At 44.0% G+C, this 12072-nt stretch overlaps 1 protein-coding gene across 1 annotated transcript in view; it reads left to right on the top strand.

Annotated features, from left to right (window-relative positions):
- GABRR3 (gamma-aminobutyric acid type A receptor subunit rho3) overlaps window positions 1-10236 on the top strand; it is a gene marked incomplete at both ends in the record, with an annotated part of 41457 nt that extends 31221 nt beyond the window's left edge. Inside the window, 5 exon segments of the mRNA XM_084279575.1 lie at window positions 2337-2419; window positions 3229-3369; window positions 6244-6396; window positions 8742-8938; window positions 9934-10236. Coding sequence (XP_084135701.1) covers window positions 2337-2419; window positions 3229-3369; window positions 6244-6396; window positions 8742-8938; window positions 9934-10236 — 877 coding nt within the window.
- Between the last annotated feature and the right edge of the window lie 1836 nt (window positions 10237-12072).

Raw genomic sequence — 12072 nt, 5'->3', positions numbered from 1 at the left:
CCAGCAACACTTGATAAGCGTGTTGTGTGACTACAAGGAACTGGAAACTGAAACAATCCCAGGACTGGAACAGCAGTGTCATTAAATGTGTCTCCTATCTACTTCTTACTGCTTTTCTTTATGAAGCAGATTTGGATGATGTGGAAGAAATAGTTATAATGGAGGAGTTTTCCCCCTAGGGTAAAGGCCCTGAGGGTTGTGCATTGCAGAAATCACATTTTTCCTGTTTGCTACTAATTAGGCCTGTGCATAGAGGGGATATGTCATCTAATCTGGGTAGTTTGAAGAAGTATGCAAGCACTGGAGATTTTGGTTAGGTAATAGTTGTTCCAAATAGTAATGAATGTCTCTACCCTCTCATGAAGATATGCAGAAACCCTCACAACAGCTGCTGTACACTGCTTTAAGAAAATGTATGTTCAAGAATCACACTATACTAAAGCTTACAATGGTGGTTGTCCACGTGAGGGGTAAGACACAGATTCAGCTGGGAGAAGGAAGAGTGGCAAAGAGGCTGCCTAAAAGATGGGCAAACACATTCTGCCAGCTTGCTGGAGGGGTAAAATGTCATCAAGATTACCTGTAAGAAGTTGTGCACACAGTTACAGACCAAAGGCATTGTGCGATGGGAAGGACAGAAACGGAGAGAAAGGAAAAAGTAAGCTGGGAGGGAAGGAAAAGGAGGAAATAGAGGTGAGGGACAGACAGGGTGCGACTCGATTTACTACATTTGCTCATCACTTGGAATCCCCTCCATGACGGGACCCTTTGCCCTGTCTCCTGCATCACACTTGCAAGCCGATGCTCTACTTTTCTTCCTTGTCTTCATCTTCTCTGATCCCACAGTTCTCTTTCCCTAACTCTGCATTACCAGATGGTGTGTACTGGCTAACTCCTCCTCTCTCTGACAGACAGCTGAGTTTCACCTTCCTGTGCCAGCGAACAGCAAAGTCCCAAAGTTCCTGCCAAACCCGGGATTTCTTCCTGAACATAAGCATGAAGGGCAGGTGCCCTGTCCTCTTCCTTTCCTTCTCTATCAGTTCCTGTCACACTGAGAGACAGGCAAAGGGTTGACCTAAAGGCCTGGGAACCAAAGTTTTGAAATGATTACAGTGAACCAAGGTGTTTCTAAGCTGAGTGGGGTTAATGCCTATGTTCCTAAAGCATGAGATGCCCATTAGAACAGACATTTTGTATTGCCAGTGTTACTGGCAGTGGGTAGATTATATTCCAAGCGCTTAATGTGCAAGAAATCTGCATATCCCACAGTTTTTCTTCAGTGCCTAGCATCCAGGATTTTCTTGAAGCAAAGCAGAACAAAAGTCCAGCTTTGTTGCAATAGTCTCGGTCTTGAATCAACATTTGCTTGTTGTTCCCCCGAGCCTTTAATCAACAGCTAGAAGACAGAAACCACATCCATAGATGGAAGACACGTGCTTGATTTTAAAGATGTACCACTCTGACAGTCTCATTTCAAGCCAGTAGAATCTTACACTTGTAACTACTCAGATACAGTGTGATTACTAATCACAAGTTTTCAGAGATGCCTTACATGCCCAGCATGTCCCTTAACACTTAAGTTGCTGTAGGATTCAGTTTGGGGAAAAATGAAAAATCAAACTAAAGTATCAAATGACATACAATCTGTGATGAGAAAGGGAAATTTGGCAGTATTTACCTTATTTAAATTGCTGCCTCTAGCCTTTTTTGTTGTTGTTGGTTTATTGGTTAAAAATCAGAGGACATTTATCTTCTAAAGATTTGTGACAAAGAAGGTGGGATGCAAAATAATGTCTTTACCTAGATTTCCTTAAGCTTTTTAGAGTACACGGCATTTCCATAGTTTTGAAGAGGAGAGTAGGCATCCAGAAATAGCAGCTTATCTTTTTATGCAATTAAATATCATAACAATCCTAGCTGGGAACATAGCACTTGAAGTAATATTTGCTCTAATCTGTAATATTATCTACTTCAATCTATGAGAAATCTAGTCAAGAAATGTGAACTCCCCTTTTGAATCTTTAGAAGGGTAACCCTTCAAAGCAAGATGTGTCAAAGGCTAATGAGGGATCAGGCCAGTAAGGGGGTTAAAAATCCAGGGTAATGTACTTAGTAAGAAAGACATGCTTTAAAAATATGTTATCTCATTTAATTGTATTTCACTATCTAGAAGCATTTTTAGAAGCATCTAAAAAAAATTTTAAAAAGAGTAGAAAAACTCAGTCATTGGGATTCTAAACAGCAGGTTGGTTGGGGATCTCTCCAAGATGTCTGTACATCCCTAATAAAGTGTGAAATTTTTCATTTAATGTCTGTTTTTCTGTTCTTTTCTGCAGAATAACAGTTTCTGCTATGTGTTTCATGGATTTCAGTAGGTTTCCTCTGGACACTCAGAACTGTTCTTTAGAGCTGGAGAGCTGTAAGCTTAATTCATACCCGTTCCTCACATGTGCATGCTCACCACCACTCCATCTTGTTCACGTTTTCGCTTATTTTCGTGTGTGACTTGAGCCCTTCAACCTGTACATATTGAACTGTGGCCAGCTTGGGATCTTCCCAGAACTCAGTGTTCTTTGGGAAGATAGAAAAACCGTGATGCTCCCTGCTTTATTTAGAGTAGTCTGATATTCCTGAAAATGTTTCTTCTGTCAAAAATAACGTTTTGGGTTTGTTTTTTTTTTTCTGAGAAAAAGGTGCCAGTTAAAAGTAAAATAAGTTGTTTGACCTCATGGAAAAATGAAAATGAGTGCTTGTGTTACTGTGAAATGTCTGCTTTCTCACCCCTGGCTCAGCTGTCTGCAGTAAGCTGTAGAGCTGGACAGCAAAAGGTCACACTGTCTTGCAGAGCCTTTTGGTGTCTCAGACTTTATTTTATCTGGAGGATGAGTAAAACCAGGATGCTGGCTTCTTGTTTGGTCTTTGCAAAGAGAACAGAAGCCCAGCATTCAGGCAGTCTGCTCAGTGTGGTGGCTCCAGAGCTCTGATCCCATGCACCCTGTGCCCCTGCACGTGCCCATGTCCCCCATCGGTCAGGTAAGCTGCTGGCAGGGCGCAGGGCAGGGCTCTGCTTGGAACCAGGCGGAATGTGGGCTCAGCAAGTTTTTCCATGTCAACTAACTGGCAAATTGATGTGAAAAGAATGTTTCTTTGGAGTCTTCCTAAATTGTTGGAAAGAAAGAGACACATTATTCCAGCAGAAGAGGTGATTTAGTTTTTACTGTCTCACAGATGCATACAATGAAGATGATCTGATGCTATACTGGAAACACGGAAACAAGTCCCTGAGCACAGACGAGCACATCTCCCTCTCCCAGTTTTTCATTGAGGAATTCAGTGCTTCCAGCGGACTGGCTTTTTACAGCAGTACTGGTATAGTAAGCCATTAGTAAGCCTCTCTCTTCACTAGAAGTGAGAAGCACAGGACATGATCATGCAGAATGTCTTTCAGGTTCAAATTTGTTGCTAATAACTGTTACTGGTGAGAGATCTCTGTGAAGATGAAGTCTGTCAGTCACACTGGTCTGTTGGCCTAGGTCCTTGCTTTCTTGATATTAGAAGAGGCCATAAAAATACTTGTAACTGAACATCTGGCAATAAGAACCTGAAAAAAAATACACAACCACCAAATATATCCTGTTGTGAGCTCCTGTAAAATTGCAGTAGCCACTGGAGTATTTGGTTTACAGGGTCCTTGTTATATAGAAAAGCTTGAAAACATAAACCCTAAAGGGTCAGGAGCTTGAAAGCAAACAAGAGGAGTCCCATTGTGCTTTATTGTCTAAAATCTCCTCAGTTTTGGAGCTGTACAATGTCATTAAAAGTCTGTAAGGCTTCCACATGGCAGCATTTATAACCTATTGAGGTTTATTTCAGGGTTTGTTTAATGTTCTGTGTTTATACATAAAGTTGCATGAAAAAAATAAATCCCTTAATGTCAGTGCTACATTGTTTAAATAAAAGTATCTGTCCAGAGGGGTTTTTATTTGTCCCTCTAGATCTTGAACTATACTTTCTGGCACAATGCACAAGGCTTTAGGAGTTTGCTATAGTTTTGACTTCATGCAAGGTGGATTTTATTTTCTTTGTATCTCTACATGCAATTATAAATTTGGAAATACTTCTCTAAGTAACCCAACCAGTCATTTTTAACCAGATAAAATGGCACGTTTGCTACTGTACTGTCCAGTCTGAGTCGATTCATTTCAGCATGGATATTGCTCTTTATATCAAGGCAGATTAATAAACTAGAAATTATTCCACCTAATATAATGAAATGCATAACATTTTCAGGGAAAAGCTTTTAAGACATACAGTAAAGCTACAAAAATATTTATTTACAGTGCTTTATTTACAGGATAGCTTCTTTCTGTATTTAAAAAAGTGCCATTCGAGTTTGTGGTAGCTGATATTGAATGCGGCAATTCCAGTTAAAATTATGATGCAGCCTAAGCAGTGAGGAATTCACAGCTTGATTGGGTTTGTTGTCCTTATCTTTTGCTTGTGTATGAGCTGGGAACAGACCTCCAGCCTTCAAGAGTCACTGTCATGTGAGAAGAGGGCGAGTGATACCTTACTGTCGTAACTGAGCCTTGCTGAGAGATAGATCAAATGTGTCCTTGCTGCAAGAAGGAGACTCAGATATTTTCCACCAAACTGCTGTCACTGTGTGCTGAAACTGGGTTCAGGGAACTCAGATGGCTTATTTCTGCCTTGCTATTCTCATCAAAAAGCATTTAGGCAAGCAAATACAACCTCATGCAGAGCAGTGCACCCACACCTCTGCAGTGCCTTCACAGCACCTTTGACTTTACCAAGTGTAACTGCTTAACACTTAGATGCAGGTGTTTTGATGATGAGCCTACTCAGAAGGGTAAAGGTGATAAGAAAGATTTCTTTAAGTTGTGGGGACCACTGGGAAGTACCTGAATAAGTGCACGTACCATACCTGTTAATTAGAACAGCGCCCGTTGCAGACAGATGTTTTCGTTAGCTTTGAGTATTTGTTCCATTTTCTCTTGTTCTTGTATTTTGCTCCTCATTGGAAGAAAATGCCTACACACAGAACCCACCCCCCAAAGTAAGTAACAGTGGGGAACTTTCAGCGCAGCTGTAATGGGAGCTGTCTCCCCCTGAAAAGCCTTGGCAAAAACTGGACAAAAATGCTGCTCACAAATGTTCTGCATTTTAGGTCCTGTGTCCCTCGCCCTGTGAATCTGAGTGGATTACTCATGCATAGCATCCAGGCTTTTGGAGTCCCCTGGCCTCCAAAGGAGCAACAATTTCAGCCTATTCTGGGGACAGAATCATAGAATCATAGGGGTTGGAAGGGACCTTGAGAGATCATCAGGTCCAACCCCCCTGCCAAAGCAGCTCCCTAGCTCATATTGCACAGATAGGCATCCAGACGGGTCTTGAATATGTTCAGAGAAGGAGACTCCACAATCCCCCTGGGCAGCCTGTCCCAGGGCTCTGTCACCCTCACTGTGAAAAAGTTCTTCCCCACGTTGGTGCAGAACTTCCTGTGCTCCAACTTGAGGCCATTGCCCCTTAAAAGACAGTATCTTTTAAAACCAAAATCTCTCCTCCACTGGAAACACCTGGGACAAGCTTCGCATTAGATGGGGTTATTGCTGAGACACTCTTTGCCATCCATCGGTTCTTCGTTACATCTCTATTTGTACCAGCGAGGCAGATGCTGCGCAGCCAGCCCCTCTGGTCTCTTCGCCGGCCCCTATGCTACCCGCCCTCCGCAGGCAGAGTCTCTGCACGGACGGAGCCCGTCTCCGAATTCACTAGGTGGCAGCCTCTCCTCTGAAGTCAGCGCCGGGCAGGCAAACGGGGCTGCTGGCGTGAGACAAGGCAAACCGCGTGTTGGGGCAGTCAGGCTGCTGGCCTCGCTGCCCCAGCTGGGCTGGGCAGGTGAAGCTGCCTGTACTCTCCCGGCAGCCTCACCTGAAGTCTACGTTCTTTTCTTTCCGATTTCCCAGCCTCAATTACAGTACACTACTTTCCGAATGCAGTGGTGATGCTTTACTCCCGAGGCGGGGGTATTTTAATGAGGTATGATGGGCAGCATCTAAAGCACTATCTAAAACCAAGGTGGTGGCAGTATTTTTTAGGCATTTACTGCTACTGATGTGGATGCACCATTTCTGCTGGAAGGAGGGGGCCAGTGAACAGGGTGCTCGCAAATAACACAGACCTCTTCTCCCCCAACCTGTTCCTCTCTCTCCTTTTCAATAGGTTGGTACAATCGGCTTTTTATAAACTTTGCACTCCGGAGACATATTTTCTTTTTCGTGCTACAGTCCTATTTCCCAGCCATGCTGATGGTGATGCTGTCTTGGGTTTCATTTTGGATTGACAGAAGAGCCGTTCCTGCCAGGGTATCACTAGGTAAACCTTTTCTGTATGTTCTTTTGGGAGGAATAGAATGGATAGGGGAGAGGATTTGGAGCTACCTTAGCTTCTTATTTACACAGGACATGAGCGAGTGTAGCAGGTAATTGCCTGAATGACACTATTATTGCCACCACCACAAACTCCTTTAGTCAGCCTCTACTTTAGGCAATGTTTATTCTGACTGGTTTTGCTATATTAGAAAACAGCTCTCGCACCACAGAAAGAAAAAGGGGTGATTCTGCAGACTTCTCTATGAAGAATTTTACTTAACTCCTTTTTTTCCTCTTTTTTTTTTTTCAGAGACTGAGTTTGTTTAGTTTTTTTTCTCCCCTATTTCCAGCAAAGTAACAGGTAGTGACAGGTAGTAAGATCCCTCTCCAAACCCACGGTTCAAAAGAGATACTTAAAAGGCATAGCAGAATCTATCTAAAAGCTTTGCAGCTCTGCTTTCTCCCTAGAGAACATTTGATACCTTCCTACCAGCTTGGAAACAGCTTTCTGCTTGCCCTATGTAGCACGCCTTTCTTGGTTAGGCACCTTGAAAATGTTTACTTTGGTGCCTTAATGGTGCAAGACACACAGGCTTCTGTGGAAAACAAAGAGTAAGTTGGGCATCCTTATGCTCTCACAGTTTTAGTTCTGAACACCACAGCACAGGAGAAAAAGATTAATTAAAGTGGGTTTTTAAAAATAATGTTAATGATTTCCTCAGTGATGAATCAGTGGGTACCACTTCAGGACTGCCTTTTATTGGGAATTGAATGCGATGACCTTGGAATGAGTACTTTTTTTAAATCAGAGATTAGCATCTCTGTGAAGATCTGATGGAGATTTATTAAGATATCTAACATAATCATAATGCATCTGAGTCCTGCAACTGCCAGTTTAAGAATTACTAAAGAAGCTCCTGTTCTTTCTTTTCACTGATGCTAGCCCCAGAAGCCAACTCTATGTTGCCCTATTTCTTAGACAAGTGAATACTTGAGGATCTGTGTTTAAGAAACTTGCATGTACTGAAGGAGCCCACAATTTTTGTCTGTAGATGTATCAATCTGCAAAAACTAGCTACCTCAGATCCCTTTCTATTGGCACCGTCTAAAGCTATTAATACATGTGGTATTAATCTATCTGTCAGTCTACAAACAAATCATAGTACCTCTTACCTACTTTTATCAGTGCATCTATAAATTCATTTTATTGATAAGAAATTTAACTCCATCTTTAAAAAGAAAGTTTGAATTCTCAGTAGGTAATTTGTAATGCTGTCAAGATGTTTCTGCTCATCATGTTCTTTAATTTATATGCGGATTCCTGCAGAAGGTTAAGCATCAGCAGCTCTATGAATAAGGCACACTGCATTAGCATAAGCATACATAATTTGTAGTGAATCTTAACAACAAAGTTTTAAAAGCTCAACTCCCTAGCCTAGAGTATACATAGATTTCCTGTTATATGGTATATTTGAAACTCTGTCCTTCAGCCTAAGGAGAGGGACAACTCTCCAAGTCTACTCCAGTGGACTGAACTAGCATAAAACTGGGAAAGGCTACACCGAGACCCAACTGAAAGGCCACCCTCTCAGCCGGTGCTGTCTCGCAGGTGTTACTGAGCTGGCTTCATTTCCAGTGCTACCTTTATTTCTTTCAGAGCAGAGCCTGGTTTGGTTTTGGTTCTTGTAGGTTTGTTTGGTTTTTTTCCTGTGATAGAGAAAAACAAAATGAGAAGAATAGCTGCATGCAAGAGGAGAGACTGAAAAGATCAGCATGACGTTCTGGACACACTGAAGTTAACCAAAACATTTCTTAGTTTCAATGGATATAGCACTTTTATGCTAGAGTGCTTGCAGAGAGCCAAGGAGTTATGGCAGACACGTACAAGCTGGTAGATGTTCTCAAGAAGTACAACTTGAGAAAGGGTTGGGAGGGAAATTGGTGACTCTTCCGTGATTCTCCGGGACAAGAAAGCGTGTAGCAGAGACCGTGGCTCTGGGAGGTGAGGCAAGACCACAAACCTGCTTTCACTTCTCTGCAGCAGTGCCTGAAGCCATAGCAGAAATGTGTTCCCCCTGCATCCCAATCACCAGTGCTGTGTCGTCCCTGCCTGAGCCCCGTGTGACACAGCTGTAACTGCAGGTGCTGAGCAGAGAGATGATGTTCTGCCTGCAGTGCTGCACGTGACAGGTCCTTCCTGGTTCTCTCCCCTTTTCAGAGCCTGTGGGATGAGGTTAAAGGCAGTGTCAACCATAGGCCCCCACAAGGCCCTGCTGTCCAAGCAATGGTGATGAGCTACACAGAACCAGCTGGCCTATGTTATGGTAACCTCCCCTTTTTCTTTGGCAGGTATAACTACAGTGCTGACAATGTCAACCATCATGACAGGAGTAAGTGCCTCAATGCCTCAAGTGTCTTACATAAAGGCTGTGGATGTATATTTATGGATCAGCTTCCTTTTTGTCTTCCTGTCTGTCATCGAATATGCAGCAGTGAACTATCTCACCACAATTGAAGAGAGAAAGCAGCTCAAAAAACGGGGCAAGGTACAACCCTCGGTGTTCTGTTGCCTTCAGAAAGCATCACTGAAGCCACAAAGTAATCCTGATACACCACTGCGATAACAGTACAGTAACCACCTCTGTATCTCACTTTACTTGGCTGAAGGGAGGAAGTGTATCATCCTCCTTGGATCTTGAGGAGGTTTCTCTCCCTCCCTTTTCTCGTGGCAGAGGCTAGGGAATACACCTGATTTTTTTCCCGTCTTTCCTCCCCCCAGGGAAGGTAACCTTCATTCTGTTCTCAAATACTCATTGATCCAAGTATTTTTCCTCTCTCTGAAACACACCCTAGAACACACTCACATGGTACTCCCTCCAGTTCCCTGTGAAGCAGGAGACTATTTCTCCTCCTCCTGCTTTGCCATTTTTGGTTAAGAAGATGGTTTTAACGGTGCCTTTTTGTCCCAATAGCAGATGAATGACAAGGTCATTTTTAGAAAAGCATGCCTGAAGCAGAAACACTCATAAGCAAAACATTTGCTTTCTATGAAGAACTCACTTAAAACCTTTGGTTCAAGAGTATTCCCTCCCCTCCCCCCCAAGTAAACTCACTTGTTGGAGTATTACAAGGGGACAAACACAAAAAGGGTGCACATGCTGCTCACATGACTTGATAATACCATCAATAAACTACATGTGGAAACACGTGAAATAACTTCCATGACTCCAGCAGTGCAGACCTGCAGGAGAGGCAGAGTTTGATTTTTTGTTTCAGAAGCTGGGGCACACATTGCCAGCCAGAGGCTGGTGATAACCCACCAGACAAGTGTGTTTTATTACACACCCCCTTCCTCGCTCATGTCCTGCCCGAGGGGACAAGCCCTGCAGACAGCAGTACTCAGAGGTGGCCCTCTCCTCCCTATGCCCTCCACACAGCGAACAACACTGAAGAGAAAATTTCCTTTCTTTTCCCTTTCATTCATTTATAGTTTACTGAAATGGGTCCTGCTAGATGGAGAATAACTGTTCTTTGTTGCCAGGCTTCAGGAATGTATACCATGGATGCGGTGCAAGCAATGGCTTTCGACGGCTGCTTCCACGACACGGATGTGGACATGGACCTGGCTGCTTTCTCAGACCGCTGTGAAGAGAATGAGAGTCGGGCTTGTGCAGCCAGCGTCGCCAATGCGGACACAGCCCGCGTGAAGAGGAAGAGGTCTCTGAAGGGAAACGTGGGCAGGATTATTTTACAGAACAATCATGTTATTGACACGTATTCCCGGATTATATTTCCCAGTGTGTACATTGTGTTCAACTTTTTTTACTGGGGTTTGTACATATGAACAAGAAGCTAGGCAGGATTTTGCACCCGAGAGTAGCGTTGTGCTTTAAAGACAATGCAGCAGCAGTAGAGGAAGGAAGGGTTAAAAGTTTCCAAATGAAACTGACCTCTGCATAAAACCAAGGCTGGTTTGGTTAGCAGCAAAACTGTCAATAAAAACCTCTCACCACTCTGCTTGCTTTTTCAATTGGGCTGCGCAATGCTTCACTGGGACAATCTACTGCAGTGGCACGGAAGTGGTCTTCTCACACATTCAGCTCCCACCTGAAGTACAGCCCTATCGACACCCAAACCGTTCTTCTTTAATCAGCCTTTCTGCCTGTTCACCACTTGCGGTCCATTTTAGTAGGCAATTGGCACCAATCGCCTCCAAATAGTTCCCCTCCTGATTTGACTTATGGTATTCCAGTTTTGCTAGGCAACCTGCACGCACCTCGGGAGCCTTTGTCCTTGGGTGGTGACCAGGGGAAAATGATTAGGACTGAGCAGCAGAGTAGGGACCTGCAAGAAGCAGGAAGCAAAGCCAGCGGGGCTTTGCACACTGTGCATCGTCAACACCTCGAGAAAACCCCCACCCTGTCAGCTGTCCCTGACTCTCCATAGGGTTATGGGGGTTTTTTGGAGAAAAATAGTGGCAAACTGTAGGGTTTGCCCCTGTTTTGCAAAAATCTTGCCTACCAGTCCCTGAGGCAGCACAGGAACATTGTCCCAGGCCCCACGCACTCAGTGTCTTGGAGCCACCTCCCAAGTCCTGTGCAGTGACACCCACCCCCCTGTGCCTCCTGTGGACGTGCTGTAATCACCTGCCTTCTGCATAACTGTCTGTTTCAGACACATGGGCTCTGAGGCAGAGATTTCAGGAAGCTTGTCAAGAAACCCAACTGTGTCTTCAGCAAAATCTGGTTCCTCTGCTTTATGCTGCATAGACGAGCTTGGGGTTCTGCCACCTTTGCTTCCGAGATTGACTGTGACAGTAAGGAGACACTATGTATGCCCACTCACAGTGTTCGCCCCCAGCACAGTTCGAGGTACCACACCGAGACAGGCAGGCAATAAAAGAAGGCAGCTGTGCCAAAACAGAGCAATATACAGGAATCCTGCCCATCCCAGATTAATCTTGCATGGAAACACCCTCAGGTTCAGGACAAGGAGGCTGAATTAAGGATGTTCAGGGACACACGCACACAAAGTGTTCACAGGTCCAGGAAAGAAACAAGATTACTTTTGCAACTTTCCCAAATAAGGAGCATTTCCCACATAAATCTTTTGGGTCTGTCTTTTAATGGAGCGTGTTTCAATTTGCAAAGTCAGTTGAAAACAATAATTTGTTTTGAACAAAAAAATGTAACAAAGTAAATGCTTGGTCAAGATTAGGAAATGGGAATAACTTTGGAAGCCTGAACCACCTTCTGGTCCATTTGGTTTTCCTCCTCCAATAGTGTTTTGCCCATAGCATGGTGATGTGTCTGTTTCAAAAGGCAGCATGTGAGAAGCTGGGGAAGCTGGTGGCACACTGCATGGTGGGGGACTGAAGTCTGACAGAGTGAGAGGGTACTTTGGTGGCCAGTTCACTGCCAAAGAAATGATCAGGGATCAGGTGGCTTTGATAGCCTTCCTGGAAATCCTGTCATGGAAAGCAGAACTGTACCAGGAATGACAGTGCTGGGAACGCAAAGACAAAGGACACGCAGTCTTTGGCAACAGCAACTGTGCACTAGACCTCAAGCACAGACAATGTATAATGTATTAAAAAATTGCCCTGCCATCCTCATTACTGCCCTGCCACTCTGCAGGCATCCTGCACAGACCTTCCAGACTGCTCCAGAAGACCCCATCT

The sequence above is a fragment of the Gallinula chloropus genome (genome assembly GCF_964237585.1).
Source record: "Gallinula chloropus genome assembly, chromosome: 1".
Taxonomy (NCBI): domain Eukaryota; kingdom Metazoa; phylum Chordata; class Aves; order Gruiformes; family Rallidae; genus Gallinula; species Gallinula chloropus.
Note: the sequence above shows the minus strand (reverse complement) of the source record. Positions and strands in the feature narration are given on the sequence as shown.